The 19,266-nt window shown below is 59.6% G+C and overlaps 1 protein-coding gene across 4 annotated transcripts in view; it reads left to right on the top strand.

The window, feature by feature from the left end:
• NEK6 (NIMA related kinase 6) overlaps positions 1-19,266 on the top strand; it is an 82,580-nt gene that overhangs the window by 57,244 nt on the left and 6,070 nt on the right. For all 4 annotated transcript variants that reach the window (XM_070430710.1, XM_070430706.1, XM_070430707.1 and 1 more), the window contains exons 3-8: positions 112-252; positions 1,556-1,618; positions 4,332-4,442; positions 7,892-8,000; positions 9,092-9,199; positions 15,194-15,288. In XM_070430710.1, the coding sequence (XP_070286811.1) occupies positions 112-252; positions 1,556-1,618; positions 4,332-4,442; positions 7,892-8,000; positions 9,092-9,199; positions 15,194-15,288 (627 nt within the window). The remainder of the gene's footprint in view (positions 1-111; positions 253-1,555; positions 1,619-4,331; positions 4,443-7,891; positions 8,001-9,091; positions 9,200-15,193; positions 15,289-19,266) is intronic.

Raw genomic sequence — 19,266 nt, 5'->3', positions numbered from 1 at the left:
CGAGGAGGACAGCGGGTGGCGATCAGAGCCCCCCTTCACCCACGGGCGCTGGGAAGGGCAGCACTCCACCTCGGCCTGGCTGGATGCCGACGCCCTCTGTCCCCCCTCCAGAGGCACCCGAACGCCCTGTCTTTCCGCTGCTCGCTGGCAGACTTCCAGATCGAGAAGAAGATCGGCCGAGGGCAGTTCAGCGAGGTGTACAAGGCCACCTGCCTGCTGGACAGGAAGACGGTGGCTCTGAAGAAGGTGCAGGTGAGCCAGCGACCCCACGGGTCAGAGCTGCCTTGCAGGAGCCCACTTCTGTGTCTGACCGTGGCGGCCCGGGGCCAGTCCCTCCCCACACCCCCTCCCTTCCCTGCCGTTCCTCTGTAAAGGAGGGAAATTAGTTCCCAGCTCGATGGGTATGGAGAGAACCAGGCGGACTCCTGAAAGTTCCATCTGAGCCGTAAAGGAAAACACTGAGCATGCCCTGAGCACCTACTGTGTGCACGGGGGCCTGCTGGGAGCTCACGGAGCCTTGACAACAGCCCTGGCTGAGGACTAGCATCCCACCGCCCAGAAGAGGAAAACGGTGCCGAGCAGAGAATGACTCGCCAGGCCCTCAGAGGGACTAGGGCCCACGACCCTGCTGCCTGCACTGGCTGGTCCGTCTGGGCTGGAGTGTCCTCCCAGCCCCCATGTCCCTCCTAAAGGGCAGAAGGGGGTTGAGCAGACGGTTGTAAGCAGCAAACTCTGGCCAGGAAGCATTTCACTGAGAGCCGCTGGGCCCCTTGGCACGCTGCTTCGCTGCAGGAGATGGTGTTGCCTCCTCCGCAGCGTCCCGAACCCCTGTACGAGATTAGCAGCCTGGGCAGAGGCGGCGACTCAGGCGCAGTCACAGGGTGGCAGCCGGGTGGAGGCCTCCCGCCGGAAGATCTGGCATCAGTTTCCTTGTTGATCCTGGACTCACACGCGGCTTCAGGTCCCGGAGGAGAAACGGGCGCCTCTGTTCAGAAAAGGACCACGTTCTGCCCTTTGTTTCCCAAGGAGGGGCTCTCGGGCTCCTTTTGTCCGGGTTGGTTTGTGTCGTGAGGGATTTGGTGACGAGGCTGCGGGCCCGCCCACCGTCTCTCTGTTCCTGTAAGTCAGAAGGCCCTGGGGGCCCCACCCTGAGTGAGCTCTGGAGGTCGGGGGCAGGAGGGGTCGAGGTGCCAAGGGCGGAACTTCACCTTCTCACTCTGTCCAGCTCGGGCTATTGGCCCCATGTGCAGAGGTGAAGACTGAGGCTCTGCGTGTGTTTCCTGGCCTGCCACTTCTCAGTGTGACCTCAGCAGGTCGATGGGCTTTTCCGGGCCTCAGTCGCCTCCTCTGTGAGTCAGTGACAGTACTTCCTGCCTCCTGGGAGTCGCCCTGAGGATTCAGCCTAAAGCGGGCAGCATGGCGCCTGGCACATGGCGGGGCCACTGAGCAGAACTATTGTCCTCACAGGGTAGGGCCGCTCAGCAAGGAGGTGGCTGAGCAGGACACTGGGTGCGGGGTTTTAACCGTCCTGTTTCTCTTTTTCCTCTCACCCAAGATATTTGAGATGATGGACGCCAAGGCCAGGCAGGACTGCGTCAAGGAGATCGGCCTCCTGAAGGTGAGAGCCCTGAATGGGTGGTCTCAGTGAACAGCCCTTCCTTGAGCTGGAACAGGACTGACTGGGCCGGGCGTGTAAAGGGCAGACGGCCCAGGGCCTGAGCGGGGAGGGGGGCGTGCATGGTGCGGATGGTGGTGGCATCTGCATTGGCTTCCCTAGAGTCAGAGATTATAGGACATTCTGTGCTAGACTTGGCCCTGGCCAGGGCTGCTCTCTCCTGGGGATCCCTCCCTACCCCCCAGGTGTGGGATGCTGCTGAGATCTTGGTAGTGATGGAGGATGAGCAGGAGGAGGAGGAGGAGGAGGAGGAAGAAGAGGGGGAGGAGGAGGAGGAAGGGCAGCAGCTCGAGGCCAAGGAATCTGGGTTCAAATCCCAGTGTCTTAATTTACAAGCTGTGTGACCTTAAGCCAGTGATTTTACCTCCCTGAGCATCTGCTCAATGGTGAGAACACCTGCCTCAAAGGATGTAGGCAGATTGAGAGGATTAAATAAAATAGTATCTGAAGAGGGCCTGGTGCAACAGAGCACACAGTAGGTGCTTGCTCGGCGTCTTCCTCCCTTCCCGGGAAACAGGAGAGCCTTTCTTCGTAGCTTCTTAAAGGGGGGCTACTGGTGGCAGTGACATTCTTCAAAGCCACAGCTGCGGGATTTCAAATGAGCAGCTCATCTGCCGGGCCCTGCCCTGGGCTCTCGGGCCTGGCCCTGCCCTGGGCTTCAAGGCAGGCAGCAGAGGGTGACCCTTCAGGGCGCTGCTGGCCAACTCGGGGCCCTGGAGCCAGGGGAAGCCCTGCGGAGGCCGGGGCCTGTTCCAGAGCCTGGAAGGCGGAGATGAGCTGCTGCAGGAGCCCCCGCAGTGTGGATTGGGGGGCCAGGTTGTGGTGGCCTCTGATGCCACACTCAGGACTTACATGTGGTAACAGTGCATCTCGGTGAGTCATGGTGACAGGGCTGGAGCCGGGCGGCTTGTAGGGAGCTGTTCTTAACTCCAACTGTTACAGGTCAAAATAACATTATAACTTTTTTCTAATAACATTATAATTTTTTTTCTAATAACATTATAATTTTTTCTGATATTTTATTTATTTTTTTAATATATATTTTTATTGGTTTCAGAGAGAAAGGGAGAGGGAGAGAGGAATAGAAACATCAATGATGAGAGCGAATCATTGCTTGGCTGCCTCCTGCACGCCCAATATCAAGCCAGCAACCCAGGCATGAACCCTTGATCGGAATCGAACCCGGGACCCCTCAGTTCACAGGTTGACACTCTATCCACTGAGCCAAACCTCAGAGAGAGGAAGGGAGAGGGAGAGGGAGAGAGGGATAGAAACATCAGTGATGAGAGAGAATCATTGAGCGGCTGCCTCCTGCACGCCCCACACTGGGGATCGAGCCCACAACCTGGGCAAGTGCCCTGACCAGGAATCAAACCGTGACCTCCTGGTTCATAGGTTGACCCTCAACCACTGAACCACACTGGCCAGGCCTTCAGATAACATTTTAAACTATTACATGATGGTCAACTTTGGAAGCCTGTTGTGATGTGGGGACTCTTCCTGATTCCCCAACCTGGTGACTAGCTGTCCCAGTCACCCTCCTCCTCTTTCCCCACCCTTGGCCAAGAACACACGTGTGCCATCCACACCGAGTAAGGAATTGCACACGCGTGTGGACTGAGCTGAGCCCGCCTGTTTCGGGTCCCTGGGTGCAGAAACGTGTGAGCACAGCCCTTCGGTGGAGCAGGCGGGCGTGGTGTGAACTGGCCTGCTGGGGTGCGGCTCTGGCCCTGCCCCAGGCGGGCAGCTGAGTGCCGATGACCGTGGGCTTCAGGGGCGGGCACGCCCTGGCTCACGAGCTGTGTGGCTGTGGGCGAGCTGTTGACTGCTTGGGCCCTCAGTCACCTCATCTGTCCAAGGGGGTGAGGACAGCTGTGCCGTCCTCAGGTGTCGGGGAACTAGTGAGCAGATGCTGGAGGAGCTCAGGTAGCTCTGGTGTGTGCCAGGTGCTCTGCCAGCGGCAGCCCTGTGGTCACGGGAGGGCCACGCCAGCCCCTTTCCAGGCCACCGACCCAGCTCCCGCCTGCCCATGGGAAGTCAACAGGATGTGCCAGGGCAGGAGGTGTTTCCTGCATAACAAAGGGAAACGCCGTTCTCAGAGGGGCCGCTGGGCGACTTGTTCATATTTTCATGCCAGGACCCGAAACCAAGGCCTCCCGGTGCCGAGGCCGCTGGGCGTGGGGCGGGACGGCAGCCATGTTGGAACACAGCGGCTACACACTCACGGCTCGGCACCGTGTTTGAGCACAGGGGATGCAGTCCAGCGCGGGAGGCAGATCCGAAAGGCCCCGGGTGCAGAGATTCCAAGAAGAGGGGACCTTATATTGATGTGCCCTTTACTCTTAGCCCTGCCCTCTGTCCTTCCCTCTGGTCACTTTGTTGGACGTTTCAAGGGTGTTCATCAAATCGTCACAGCACTATGCCCATTTTACAGATGAGGAAACTGAGGCTGAGATGCAGAATGTCACCCAGCTTTCCCAGCGTCACCCAGCTCTGCCTGACTCCCAAGCACAGGCCTTTTCCATAAGACACTCACCTCTCCAGCAAATGCCAGGGCCGCGTTCGTGGGTGCCAGGGGGGTGCCAGCCCGGGGCAGGCACTGAGGCTGTACCATCTCTCACTGACACTCTCTCTCTCTCTCTCTCTCCTTGGGCAGCAACTGAACCATCCGAACATCATCAAGTACTTGGACTCGTTTATTGAGGACAACGAGCTGAACATTGTGCTGGAGCTGGCTGACGCGGGCGACCTCTCGCAGATGATCAAGGTGAGGGTGCCAGGGGGCAGGCAGGGCCCGGGAGCTGCCCAGGGTCAGGCAGCCCTTCCTCGGGCCTCTGGGACACTCAGCCCCGCTTGCTGAGCCCACAGGCCTCAGGCCCCGTCCCCATGTGCTGTGAGAAGGCCGGCCATAGACAGAAAGGATCCCTCTCCCACCCCCATGGTCCCAGCCTGCCATGGGCTCATGGCCACTTCTCCTGCCTCACAGGAGGAGCAGGCACAGAAACCTGCACTAGGTCAGACCCCACCAGCTCACGGAATCTGGGAAAGTGTCTTGTGGGTCCAGTTGCCTCCTTTTACAGATGGGAAAACTGAGCCCAGAGAGGTTAAGAGACTTCCCTGAGGATACCCAGCAGTGAGGGGACGGAGCTGGGTCTGTAGCCCAGGTCTCTGTTTAGAGGCCGGGACCCTCTAGTGGATTTCGTTCCCAAGATGGTTTCCCTGAGGCGCCTCCAGCCCCTGAGGGGCGTCCTCATTCCCACCCGGCGGCAAGGCCAGGAGTCTCCGCGAGTTGATTGACTTGCCAAGTTCCACAGGCCGGCTCAGGGCCAGGCCTGGCTCTCGCTGTGCATTCCACGCGCCCTCCCGGCACGCCACCCCTCACCCCACCTGCGGGGGCCGGGACCAGGTCCACATGAGTCTAGGACAGCTGTGGGCAAACTACAGCCCGCGGGCCGGATGCGGCCCGTTTGAAATGAATAAAACTAAAAAAAAAAAAAAGACCGTACCCTTTTATGTAATGATGTTTACTTTGAATTTATATTAGTTCACACAAACACTCCATCCATGCTTTTGTTCCGGCCTCCGGTCCAGTTTAAGAGCCCATTGTGGCCCTCGAGTCAAAAAGTTTGCCCACCCCTGGTCTAGGATCAGGGATCATCGCAGCCCCTGACGGAGCACCTCCTGTGGGCCACAATGTGCTGACCACTAGCATCACTCACTGAGTCCACACTGTTCTCAGCAAAGCTCAGAGAGGTTTAGTCACCTGCCTGTGGCGGCACAGCCTCCAAGTGGGACCGCCAGGCCCGAGCCCTTAGCCCTACTCCTTGTTTCTCTCTCAAGGCCTTCACTGCTGGCTTCACGTGAGTCTGCAGGCCACTCTTGTGAGTCCCCATCGCCTCCCTCCCAGGCCCAGACTGTCTGCTCTTGAGCAAGGGTGGGCCGGCTCAAGCACTGCCTCCCTCCCCCACCCTCCCCGCCTCTACCCCCAACCCCCCTCCACCCTACCCCACCCCCCCACCCCCCCCCTGCTCAGCTCCCAGCCGCACTTTCGAATGGAACCAAACGTGTATTCTCTGTCATTCCCACCAGGCGCTGGGGATTGAGCAATTGCTTGGCACTTGCTCTTCTGAAATTTGGCTCCTAGGAATACGGGCGTCTCTGGGAAGCAGCATTACTTGAGCTGTTATCACCTGCTTTCATATTTTCGTTGACATATTAATGCATTTGCAGGGATGTTAATCTCCACACATCCCTGGTGGGAACAGATGTGCTCTCTCATGTCTTAGTTCTTCCTTCTCCCCCCACCGACACTGTTTCTCCTTCACATGTCATGCTCCCACTGAACACGCATGCACCCTGCCCCCGCTGTGTGCAGGCCCGTCCTGAGACCGAGGGGTGCTGCCCCATGGGTGCTGCCCCGGGGGAGCTGTCTTCTAACCGAGGGGGGATGGGCGCAGAGCGGAGCCGCGAACCATCGGTGTGAGCCAGCGGGAACAAGCCCAGTTCAGGCCTGCCGGCCAGGAGGGGCTTCCAGGTGCGGGGACACCTGAGCCGACCCGAGGGGAGACCCCAAGTCCAGTGGCAGAACCGTTTGTGCAAGAGCCCAGAGGATGGAAAACTGAGGGTCCACAGAGCACTTGGTCCAGGAGAGCAGTGTGGACGGGGAGGCATCGGACCGCCCAGGCTTCGTGGTCCAAGCTCAGAATTGGGGATTTGCCCTGAGGTCACTGGGAAGCTTCCTGAGATGCGTGGTGGAAGGAACATGGTCGGCTTTGTGTTCTAGAAGAAGGACTGGGTGCCCAGCGGGGGCTGGGGGTGGGGGAGGAGCAGAGGTGATGGAGAAGAGACCCGGAATGTGGCCCACAGTGAGGGCACCAGACCGTCAGCCCCAGGAGACCCCAGACCACTTGCCACTCTCAATCCATGGAGTCTGACCGTCGGGGGGCAGGGGTAACGGGGCAAATCAAATCTCTCCCTTCCCCGAACCTCCGTGTCCAACCCTGTCCCAAGAGACGCATGGGAACCAGGGGCCAGGCATTGTGGCCACAGCCACGGCACTAGCATTGTTTACAGCTGAAGCCCGGAACTGCCACCACCCCAAACCCACCAGAGACCCGGCGCCTTCCCGCGAAATGTCACACGGCGCTTATTGGCCGTGACATTTAGAAAATCACCACCTCGCGTCCCACTTAAATGCTGTGATGAGGTTTAGCTGACATCACGGCGTAAATAACACCCCGGCCCAGCCCGGCCCCTGGGGGCATGGGGTCCTGTGCTGGGGGGTCTGTGCTGGGAGCCTGGTGGGGGGGCAGCAGGGGGGTGCATTTAGTGCCAGGCCGGGGTTCCGGCGGTGACTGTCCCAGTTGGCGGTGCCCGGGTCCAGCCCCAGCTCAGTCCCCCGTCAGGTGGCCGCCGGTGTCATTGGAAGAGGGGTAAGAGCTGGGCTTTCTGGCAGAGGCCCGGGCCCAGCTGGGACTGCCCATGCTGGCTGCATGTAGCCCTCAGCGTCCTCGTCGGCCAGATGGGTACAGTCCCCTGCTCAGGGCCAGCACGTGGCCGGCGCTCAGCAAAGGTTCACCAGACGCCCCTCTGCCCTGTGGGCAGGACGTGCTCCTGGTTTGCGTGGCGCAGCCTGGGTGGTTTGGGGTGGCGTTTTGCTTTCTGGAGCAGTCAATGTTTTCTCAGGCAGCGAAGCAGGTGAATGCTTGTCGAAACCCGGGATCCGTCTGAGAACGCCAGGCCATTCCCCTGAGGTTCTGCCGTGTTTGTTGTGCACGATCACGTGGGCTGAGACTCGCCAGCTCTGAGGAGGGGGCAGCTGTGGTTTAACCCGCAAGCCCGGCTTGGACGTCCCCATGCTGGGCCAGGCCGCGGCTGGGAGGGAGAGGCCACGGCAGCCCACTCCTGCAAGGCGCTCCCTGTCAGGCTAGGGGGGAGGGAGGGAGGGGGGGGGACGGACATGTGTCCAGGGGCTTCCAGAAACAGTGTGATTGAGAGCAGCCTTCGGGGTGTGGCCCAGGCCTCCATTCAGCCACGCTGACAGGACACCCACGTACAGGGAGCTCACCCCCGAGTGGGGGTGCACAAGGGGCCACGGAGGGCAATCAGGGCCGAAGGATCGCTGTGAACTCGGGGACCGTGCACCCCGGGCCAGGCGCCACCCGCTGCCTCTCCGCCCCTCACCGGCCTGTCCCTCTGTCTGTCCCCCCACCACAGTACTTCAAGAAGCAGAAGCGGCTCATCCCCGAGAGGACGGTGTGGAAGTACTTCGTGCAGCTGTGCAGCGCCGTGGAGCACATGCACTCCCGCCGCGTGATGCACCGAGGTGCGTGCGCGCCGCCCGCGTGGCGCCCGGGACACCCCGAGGAACCTTGACCACTTTGTGGCGAGCATCTTGTCTGCCCTCAGTGAGGTCACTGAGTGGGCGTGTGTGGCCCTGGGCCCCACTGCACACACATGCCTCGACCCCATGGCAGGGGCCTCGCCCTCGTGGGTGTAAAAGCCTGACGGTTACCTGGACCCCAAGACACAGGGACCAGGCTCGGTACATGTCGCCAGCCCCCCGTACCAGCCTGGGGCCAGCACAGAGGAGGGTGCAGCAAGGATGGGGGGAGGGGCTAGCCGGGGAGACACGGGCAGCAGCTCAGTAAAGGGAACTTTCAATAGGGGCTTCGAGGTCTTAGAGCAGCGGTTCTCAACCTTCCTAATGCCGCGACCCTTTAACACAGTTCCTCATGTTGTGGTGACCCCCAACCATAAAGTTATTTTCTTTGCTACTTCATAGCTGTAATGTTGCTACTGTTATGAATGGCCATGTAAATATCTGATATGCAGGATGTATGTAGGCGACCCCTGTGAAAGGGTCCTTCGACCCCCAAAGGGGTCGAGACCCACAGCTTGAGAACCGCTGCCTTAGAGGGAGTCAGCCGGGCAAAGGAAATGAGATCCCACAAAGGAGTGTTTCCTGAAGTCGGCGTCCTGCGCGGTGAGGAAGGAGGTGCCGGTGCTTCACACAGGTTCCCTCACTGATTCCTCCCTCGTTCACCCACCTGTGTTCGCCAGCGTCCGCGGGCACTGCCCGGCCCGTGAACGGCGCCAGCAGCCTCACTGAGCACTGGCTCGCTTGTTACATACGTTCTCCTGCAATGGTACCTGCTGTGTGCCGGACGCCATTCTAGGCACACAAAAGGACAGCAGCACAAAGATCCCTGCCCTCCTAGACCTCACAGCAGCCGGTGGAGTAAATAGTTAGGCCCGCCCACAGGTGAGGACAATGAGGCTGCATCTCAAGGGCCCACAGCCGGGCAGAGCTGGGCTGGCTCAGAGGGAGCAGGACAGAGGGCTGGGCCCCCCACCCCAGACCTCCTCGTGCTCTGCCCCCTGACCCCACAGCAGCCCCCTCTCCTTCCCCTGCAGACATCAAGCCTGCCAACGTGTTCATCACGGCCACGGGCGTCGTGAAGCTCGGGGACCTCGGCCTGGGCCGCTTCTTCAGCTCCGAGACCACCGCGGCCCACTCCCTAGGTAAGGGGGCTGCCCGCGCCCCAGCAGCCCCAGCCCCGTGACCGTGACCATGGGGGAGATGTGGACAATCTCCCCACAGTGCCTTTGGGGAGAGTCAGCGCGGAAAGTGCCTTACTGAACCCCAAACGTTACTCGCTCTTCAGAACGGTGACCCAGAGGGAGTAAACCCGGACTCGGGGGTCCTGGCTGGGCCTGTGTCCAGGAAAGGAGGACTGAGCCCAGCGGGACGGGAGCTGTGGCTCTGCGGCGGCCCAGGGTCGTCACCCCGACTTTCTCGTTGCCACGGAGTGGCCCACCTCCGGGTGCACCGCACGCGGTCCTTTCCTCCTGCCGGGGGCCATTCGAGCCGTGTCCAGTCTTTGCTCCTGGAACGGGCAGTTTTGAAGCTGTGGGGGCTGAGTGCCCGGGAGGAGGTGGCACTGTGGCTGGACCCTGAGGAGTGAATAGGAACTGGGTGAGCTGGAGAGCAGGGTCCCCAGGACCTCGGGAGAAAAGGAAGGCAGTGGGGCCTTGAATGCCAAGCTCAGTGGGCAAGCACCATCCCAGGAGTGTGGGGTGCCAAGTCCTGGGTCGGGTGTGTGTTTCGGGTCACGTGAAGTGTTGAGCTTCAGAACCCATATGCCGGCTACGTAACTGCATGGGAAACCTGGAACAATGGTGGAGGGGGAATTTTACATTTAACCGCAATAGAGAAGCCAGCAAAGCCCCCCATGTGTTACAACAAGGCAAAGGGGGAACGTTTCAGTCGGGCAGGCGTCCCCCTTTCCCGGAGCCAGTTCCCGGCCCTTTGGGGTGGTTGGTGGAGGAAGGCCTCCCAGGCTCCCCTCTGCGTGCTTGGGAACGCCCCCCTGGAAAACCACTCTGCACGGCCCAGCCAGTGTCCGCCGTCCTCGGACCTGGGGGCCTGCGCAGGCCAGGCGTGCACGCAGCCTCCGGGGACGGGGGTGCTTCTGGAAGACACTTTCCGAGTGGAAACTCCCTGTTCGTACAGCCCTGATGGCTTCCGGGCGCTCAGTGCAGTGCGCCATCAGGAGAAATGTGCTAGCCCTCGAGAGCAGCAGCTCTGAGCTGCTTATAGGGGTGTGAGCGTGTGAGTGTGTGTGCATGCCAGTGTGTGTGTGTGCACATGTGAGTGTGTATGTGCATGTGTGTGTGGGGGTGAAACTCTCAGCTCCATCTCACCCTGGAGGATGCCCGGCACGTTACTGGTCTTCCGTTAGCTCAAGAAGGAAAGAACCCGTGTCCCATGAGTCTGTGACACTCCATTCAGGCCTCAAATAGCGAGCGAGGAGTCTGAAATCCAGGAGTTCGAGTCCCAGCCCAGCCCCTGATGCAGGCCTGGCCCAGCCCACGCATCCTCCACCGGAGTGGGGGGGGCGGGGGGGGGGCGGGCGGGGGGGGCGTGTAGACTATGCTGGGGCTTCCCCAGAGCTCGGCCACCCACTGCTCCCGGGGACACCTTGTCTTTCCCGGGCCCCTCAGACCCTGTCTGTGAAAATCAGTGTGTCTGTCAGTTTGGGACTCTGCAGGTCTCTGGTTTTAGAGTTTCAAAAGGCCGGAAACCCAGGTGACACCGTCAGAGGGAAGAGTGAAAGCCACTGGCTCCCATGCCCCTCAGGCCCAGCCCTGCTCCATCCACTGGGGAGAGAGAGGCTGCCGTGCTCGTCGGAGCCGGTTACGATCACATCATTAGGAACGGGCAGGAATACGTCGGGCTCAGCGACAGCACGGGTTTATCGACTTGACTGCTGTGCTTATTATATTAATGAGAAGGAATTGAGACTCGGGTAAAGGCCGCCCCCGCAAGCCCAGCTCTTCCCGAGGCCTCCTAGCGAGCGGCTGCTGGGCGTAGTGGGTGGGAGCTGACCTCCCGGGGTCGTGGCCCCAGAACAGAGGGGGGCAGTGCAGAGCCAAAGCCCCAGACCTGAAGTCTCCAAGATGCAGGAGAAAGACCTCCTTACCCCAAGAGATTCTGCAAGCCGCGGACTGAGGCTTGCACACCCGTTAGCTGGGAGAGGTTGAAGTCATTGCCATCGGCTCATGACTCAGGAAGGATGCAGGGGTATGAATTATGCATCTGTGCACACCTACTATGTGGGGCTGCTGTGGTGGCAGCCACGTTGCCCTGGCAACCACCTCCTCTCCTGAGCTGCAGACCCATTGGCAGGGTTTATGCAAATCTCATTTCCCCCTGCCGCTGCCTTCCCCAGCCCCCTCCCCGCCTCTGTATTTGCTAACACGAGGCTGGCATGAAAGGGCATTAGTCATGCCATGGCCGGGCTGACAGGTGCGGTACCCAGCGGTGGCAGAGCGGCTGCCTCGGTGTCAGGCATAGGAGCCGTAATTAGAGCGAGGAACAGAATGAGCGTCAGACGAATTACCAGGCAGCAGATCATATTTGTCAGGAAGGATTGCATACATAAAAATTAAGTGACAGTACACGCCGGCGTAATGAAAGAAAAATGAAAGATTTGCCTATACACAGCTCACAAGCTACAAGCAAGTGTCTCGCTCCGAGCAACGGCAGCAGCTGCAAGACAAATTGTGGGGCTGGGAGAGCAGGCCCTGCTTCTCAGCAGCCGTGACTGGGCGGCCTGGGGCTGGAGTCAGGGTGGGATTGAGGCCGGCTCACACCCAGGGCCCGGCAGGGCCTCACACCACCTCTCAGTCCGGTCAGGAGTAACCTACCCATCAGGTAGCGGGGTCAGGGCCTGCTGGCTTTCCCAGGCCGCCAGCCCTGACCTGGCTGCAGGGCATACATTCCTTCCTTCTCCCTTCCCTGGACTGGGTAGAGGACATGAGGTTAGGCAGCCTTCCCTGTTTTCAGGGGCCCCCAGACTGGTGAGGGACAGACACAGTCAGTCCCAGGATGGCGTGGTATGGGGACAGGTGGAACCGTCCCCTGAAGGCCCAGTGTGTGCAGGCACAGTGCTGAGCTCCCCCCGGAAACCAGGGGCATGGGGCTGCCTCGGCCCCTCCCAGGCCTGCCCTTTATTTCAGTTTTGTGTAGTCACTGAACTCACCCAAGAGGTGAGTCAACAAAGAAGGCAAGGCTTACAAGCTGCTTGAAAAGGCATTTGCTTTTCAAAAATCATCCCACCGAGGCTTATTCTCTCCATTTGACAGGTGAGGAAACTGAGGCTCAGAGAAGGGAATGGGTACCGGAGCCCTCAGGGGGCCGGTTCCTCTCCAGGCACAAGCCCGGGTGCTGGGACGTGGGCTTGGGTCCTGAGGAGCTCTGGGTGCAGGGACACCCAGGGCACCGAGCACCCAGACTCCAGGGGAGAAGCCCATCACAGCTGGGCGTGCAGGACCTGGGGCTTGTCCTGGCCTCAGGGAAGCGGGTGGAGCCTCCTTCCTTGTTGAGTGCCAGCACGCCCACGTGTGTGCCCCTGCAGGCATCAGATGGGCCTGTGGAACATGTGCCAAGTGGGTAGACGGTCCTCCCAGCCAGGTTCCCCGAGGGACCGTGTCAGTGTGGTTAAGAGCCTTGCATGGATGTGTCCCTGGGCCTCCCCCCTCCCAGCCCAGCAGCCCGGGACACCTGGGAACAGTTGGCCTAGAAAACGCGTTTCAGCAGGTAAATCCCAGTTCTGAGTGCTGACACCTGAGTAGGAGGTCACAGGAGGTCACATCTATCTGGCCAGTGGTGCCTGCCTTGTCTGCCGTGTCCCTTGCGTTTTTAGTGACACAAACTGTCATAGCAAGACAAACTGATGCCAGAGAGGGAAGGTGGGGGGGGGGGGGGGGGGGTCTCAGGGGACTGCAAGTGCAGAATTGATCAGGCCTAGGATGCCAACTGCACCTGTCTGTTCACTCATTCCCTGAAGGATTTGTGCCAGGCCCTGCCACTCAGGGGAAGGCCCCGTCCTCTGGACTTACAGGCTGGGATGGAAATGCATTTAGAGGCTTCACCAAGAACCAAGCATGGTTCTAACCAGTACAGCCCAGGTCTGGCCTCGTTGAGCACGCCAGGCACCTGGGGTGGGAGTCGCCACAGAGCAGGTGATCAGATGGAGAAGCCCAGGTGCAGTAAGGGGGGCGAGGGTGAGATGAGGTCATACCTCAGTTTCCCACCCGACTCCCTGAATCAGTGGGTGAGACCCCAGTACCTGGGAACACACTCTGCTGTGTGGAGTCAAAGAATTGCACCCACAATACTCAGTGTGGGGACTAGAAATTGGCAGGTGCTTGTACGAATGCAAACGACGTAAAGTTAAGTCAATGCTGCTAACAGTAGAGTGATTTTCCAAGGTCACTGCCTCTCCCGAGAGCGATGTGTAGCTCGGCTTGGGGTCAGCTGGTAATTCATTTAAGGAGGACGTGATAATACGCGGTGACATAGATGAGCCTGTGGGGGGGTGCCTGTGTGTGCGTGCACTGTGGTGTGTGCATGTGGGTGTGTGTGTACATGTGTTGCTGTGGAGAGTCTGGCCTTTCTCCTGTGCGGGACAAGGAGCCAGCTGGGCATGGGGGCCATGGCCCCGGCTTTGGTGGGTAGGGTAGGTGGGAATGGGCAGGACAGGAGGGACCAAGCCAGTTAGTTGTCCAGGTGAATGCTGGCAGGGGAGAGAGAGACAAGGGGGAGGGGACCTCAGGATATGGGGCCTGGTGGGATGCTGGGGGTGGAGAACAGAGGGGCCAGTGCAGCTCACACTGCCCAACGCCAAGGAACCTGCTCTTCGGGCTCCAGAACCTCCTTGGCTCTTGCCCTGCTCTCGCCATCCTCTCCCTCCCAGCATCCGGGCCTTTCCCGAACCCCTCAACCTGCTGGTTGCTCTATCCCCACATTCTACATGGGAAACCAGGGCTCCAAAGGGTGGGGGAGGGACCCCGGCACCATGAGCTCGGACTCTGCATTTCACTGGTGAGGACACCAGGCTAGGAGGAGCAGTTCAGCTCTGCTGGGGAGCGGCTGGAGCGGGTCAGGCCCGTGGGGTGCAGCTCCCAGCCCCCCCTCGCCCCAGCCGCGCTGTCCAGCCCAGGCGAGGCCCCGTCCTGCCTGGATGATGGATGCCGGTGACACCACATTCCTCCAGCCATTTCAACTCCGTGTAGGGAAGCCGTGCAGCCCGCAGCCGCCAGCCTTCCTCCATGTGGAATCTGCCTTTTTCATAGCTAATGAACATGTTTCAAACACCGCGAGCGTTTCAAACCACGGCCAAGTTTGTTTTGACAGGCGCATCTCGGGAAGCGGGGCCCCTTTAATCAGCCTCTGCTTTGAGGTCCCCGGTTCTCTGATACCTGGCCGGGTTTGAAATCTGGGCGTTCTAGGTAGAGGCAGGAAGGTCAGGGTTTCTCAGGTGCCTCTTTCATATGCAGAGCCGGGGCCCCACTGTGAGGAGAGAGGGTGGCTCAGGCTGGCTGGTCTGAGGGGGATGTTGCTGGAAGGGGATTTGAGACCTGCTGTTGGCTGTGCGTCTGAGCATCCCTGTCAGACTGTGCTGCTGCTCTGCCTGCCCAGGTGCCGGCAGAGGACCCCCTGGGGCGGGACGAGGGCTGTCCACGTGGCCTTCGGGGCACCTCCTCTCGCCAGCTTCTCCCACTCTTCCCAGTCACTGCTCCCTGGGGCTTGGGGACACATCTTCCTGGGCCCACTGCAAGTGTGGAGCGTCTTTGAAGTCTCTCATCTTTATCTTGAAAACTCATGCAAGTCTTGCATTATGCTTCAGAATGTTTGAGGACTTGCCAGTGTAAAAATTGGGTTTCACAGACTTATTCCCAGGGGACACTGGAAACAGGAGGGGCGGCGTTCACCCCTGCAGCTGTGTGCACCCTGGAACAAGCTGAGGGTCCCTTGATGAAGCAGAGCACTCCAGCCTTAAGACTCACAGACTGAGGCGGAGCATCTGGCCCAGCAGAGGGGACAGAGGGAAAGGCACAGCCCAGGGTCCCTGTGAGACGGAGCCCAGGTCTCTCCCCAGCCCTTGCCCTCCTCCCCCTTCCCCGTGCTCTGCACAAGGAATAAGCACCCACCCCCTTGCTGTGTTTCAGTGGGGACGCCATACTACATGTCACCCGAGAGGATCCACGAGAACGGATACAACTTCAAGTCCGACATCTGGTCCCTGGGCTGCTTGCTATATGAGGTGAGCTCAGCGGCATTTGGCAGGGCATTCGTGGTGGGCATCCAGCCGGGGCAGGGCGCACCCCACCAGCTCGGTGGGAACCCAGGGATGGGTGGTAGCCGCCTGTGGCGTCTGGGTCCATTCCCAGATCTGGTGGCCGTCCTGGATGGAGGGCCAGGGGATGCCATTTTGAATGTGTGTGGTGTGTGTGTGTATGTGCATGTGCACACATGTCCAAGGTGTGACCTCATTTTATACTGGGCACTGAAGCAGGTGGGAGGCTGAGTTGCCCTGGGGCCATTGGGGGGTTGATGAGAACTGAGCTTTGACCTCAGGTCCTCCTGGCCATGGTCTGGGTGCGCACCAGGACCCTGCACCTCTCTCACCTCCACCACCATGGCCCTCCTTGTGAGGCGTGAGTGGCACCTGGCTCAGAGGCGGCCCTGGGCACTGGAGGGCAGGCCTGACCTGAGGCGGGGCCTGCGGTTGGCGGGCTGCTGCCTATCGCGTTTCCCTTTTTGCTTTGGCCAGTGGACGCCTAAGTGAGCTCAGCTTCTGTCCCCATGGAGGATGCAGCTCTGTCCTGCCCTCATAGGCACTGTCCCTGGTCCAGATGGCTGGCTCCTGATCTTTCCATTCTGCGTTTGGGATTTCCATAAGCTGCGTCTTGCCTCTGTGAACTGTGAGGGTCTCCAAACATAAACCGACAGATAGGCAGGCTGAGCAGCGTGGGATGGGCGCGCATGGCCCAGCCCGTGTTCCCACCAAGCCTCCCACTGGAGAGCAGCCCTGCTCCCTGCCTGGGCCTTTGTCTCAGCTCCTAGAGCAGTGATGGCGAACCTTTTGAGCTCGGCGTGTCAGCGTTTTGAAAAACCCTAACTTAACTCTGGTGCCGTGTCACATATAGAAATTTTTTGATCTTTGCAACCATAGTAAAACAAAGACTTATTTTTTTTATATTTATTTTATATATTTAAATGCCAATTAACAAAGAAAAATCAACCAAAAAAATGAGTTCGCGTGTCACCTCTGACACGGATGTCATAGGTTCTCACTGTCCTAGAGGCAGCTGCAGCCGGAGCCCATTCAGTCTCCCTGGCCAGGCAGCCCTTCGAGTCCTTGTCTTGGGCACCTAAACACGTCTAACGAGGCAGTGACCATGTTAGTGGTTCCCAGCACGGAGGCTCTGGTTCGCCGGGTTGATTTATTTGTTGGCTGTGTGTGGGGCCACGAGACTTGTAGCCTGGGAGGGACATAGCAGCAGTAGGAAGTCGATGAAATCAATCAGGCAAGGCCTGTGGGCACTGACGTATTCAGGGACAGCAGGACTGATCTCAAGCGAATGGCCCTGAGACTCGCACAGAGGGGGACTTTCGTGGCTGACGTGACCAGCCCTTCTGGGAGTGACAGTTGGCCAAGGGTGCTGCCCTGGGCTGCCTCCCCACTCCCCCAGACCCACTCTCCGAAGCTGATGTTTTCCCAGCAGACAGGGAGGGAGACGCGTCTGAGCCCAGGGCTTGGTAATTGGAAGGAAACATCCCGCAGACACGGCTGAAGCTCCCGCTACCGCCTGGTGGGTTCCGGGGGCACCAGCCTGCAGAGCTGTGCAGACCACGTCTGAGGGTTCGGTGTGGCCCCTGTGGAGCACACCTGGGCACTGGGCCGGAGAAAACCTGCCCCTCACAGGGACAGGCCTGCCCTTCCCGAGCCCAGTGAGGGCGGCAAGAACCAAAGCCCCTGGTGGGTTTCCTGTGGCTTCCGCAACCCTCGCCACAGTTGATGGCCTCGGGAATATAAAATCACTGACTGTTCTGCAGGGAGAAGTCCACAGTCAGTTTCACTGGACTAAAGGCAAGTGTCATCAGGCTGGTTCCTTCTGCCACCGACATTCCTGGGCTCAGGACCCCATCACTCCGACACACCTCCTCCTGTAGCCACATCACTGTCCACCTCCCTCTCATAAGGACACTTGTGGTTAGTTAGGGCCCACCCGAATCACCTGGGAGAACATTCCACCCAGGGATTCATTCAATCACACCCACCAAATCCCTTTTGCATGTAAGGTCACACACTCACTGGCTCCAAGGATTGGGATGAGGACCTCTTTAGGGGCCACATGCAGCCCACTACACCCCATTTCACCTGGGCAGCCAGATGTCCACTGAGGACCTCCTGGGTCACCTAAGATGCTGATGGTGACCATGGCTAGTGAGGAGCCACCACACAGCACTACACCTGGCCCGGGCCCTCAGTGCTGGGTGCCAAGTGGGATCTGTGTGGAAGAAGTCAGCATGGGCGATGCCACAGCACTGCCCTGGACGCTGGAATGAATGGCAAGGATCGCCCCAGCATGCTCCCAGCCTCGCTCTGAGGGAGGAAGCTGAGGCTCAGAGACTTCCTGGTGTCACAGAGCAAGGAAGTGGCCACGCGGGGCCCTGGTCCCCAGGCTGCCTGTTAAAGCCCACCCTCCTGGAGGCTGGAGCTGGGCCTCTCCCTTCTCCCCAGCCCGCGGGTAGGCGTGGCCTCCGTGGAGAGAGATGCAGGGGTCTCTGCCCAGAGCCCTGTGAGGGAGAAGCGGGTTGTGAGGAGCTAGAGCGACGTCTGCAGTGGGAGCTCCCAGCAGAGATGCCCGAGTTCGGCCCAGCTGGAAAGCCTGATGCTTTATTTTCATTACCCAGCATGCCCCGTGGAGGCACCCAGCGGGCTGCCAGGCTCTGCAGAATTTATTTATCTACATGGGAGCTGAAGGAATTGGCTCATTCAGTGCCGGCCCCAGGATCCTCAGCTGGGGGGCCTTACCGCTGCCTCCAGGGGCCTGTGAGGTACTGAGAGCCGGCAAGAAAGCAGGCAGGGAAAAGACAGGATCGGCTGCACAGTGTTGGGAATCCTGCTCTGGGATTCTAGTCTGAGCCAGAAAATGGTCTGGGTGCCCCTACCTCGTGGAGGAGCAGGGCTACAGACTGCTTGGCTTCTGGGTTCAGACGCTGAGGCGTGCTGGGGAGATGCTGGGTGATGAGAGGGGTGTCTGAGTCCCTGACAGGGTGTGAGTCTCAGCATTCGGATCCCGTTCTCCCCCCCCGACATCTCAGACCACACACACCAGTTCCTCCGAGCCCTCCCGGCGGGGCAAGTGCCCACACGCTCCCATTTCCCAGGCCATGTGTCACCCCAATAATACCAGACAGAAAAAGGTCTGCATTTGAGGAGCAGCGCTGAGAGCCATGGCTTTGGCAGTTCTAACGAGGCAGCCAGTATCAGCCCCAAAGAGCAGTTCCTCTTCTCTTAGGCCAGTCAGAGGGGTGGTCACTGGTGCAGGGAGAGCTCGCCATCAGGGTGATCAGTCTAATCCCAGCGCCTCAAGCAGCCCCCGAGGTTCCTTCACTGCCGATGCCCTGATCCGGGTGGAGGCCGGTGGCCAGCAGTTGGCGGGGAGCGGGGAGGTTGTTGCTGCCACTAGCCTCCTCTGGCATGGCCCACTGCTAACCCTGTTCAAGACACTTCCGAACAGTGAAGGGAAGGTGCCGGAAGCAGGGAGAAATGATCTGAGGGGATGCTGGGTATGGGGCTTGCCCCTCGCCAATTTCTGGGGCCCTTTTGGAATCGCAAACAGGTTTTTCCAGATCAGACTGACTTGTTGGAAGCATCACCAAGTCCCTCCTCCCAGGTGGGACACATGAAAAACCAGAGCCGATGTTAATGGGGCCAACACTTAAATGTCCTTTCTACGATGAACAGAAACACTGCAGGAAAAGCCATCTTAATCTCGCGCCACAACCAGATCACCCCAGTGACCCCTAAGCCTCAGCTGCTCTCCACTATGGCAACAGATGTGCTTTAGAAACTGCCCAATTAACCCTTCGTGCCCGAGGTTCTCATTTTAATTACTGGAAATGCATCCCCCACGCGATGCCATTTTGCACACTGGCAGTAAAGCCAGCTCTGGGTCAGGCTGGCAGAGCCAGCAGGAGGCAGGGCCTCCGCACCCTCATCCTTCCCTGC

Source organism: Myotis yumanensis, unplaced genomic scaffold, assembly GCF_028538775.1.
Source record: "Myotis yumanensis isolate MYYU_CA2020_CCGP unplaced genomic scaffold, mMyoYum1.0.hap1 SCAF_12, whole genome shotgun sequence".
NCBI lineage: Eukaryota > Metazoa > Chordata > Mammalia > Chiroptera > Vespertilionidae > Myotis > Myotis yumanensis.
The sequence above is the reverse complement of the archived record's forward strand: the minus strand, read 5'-3'. Positions and strand labels throughout refer to the sequence as shown.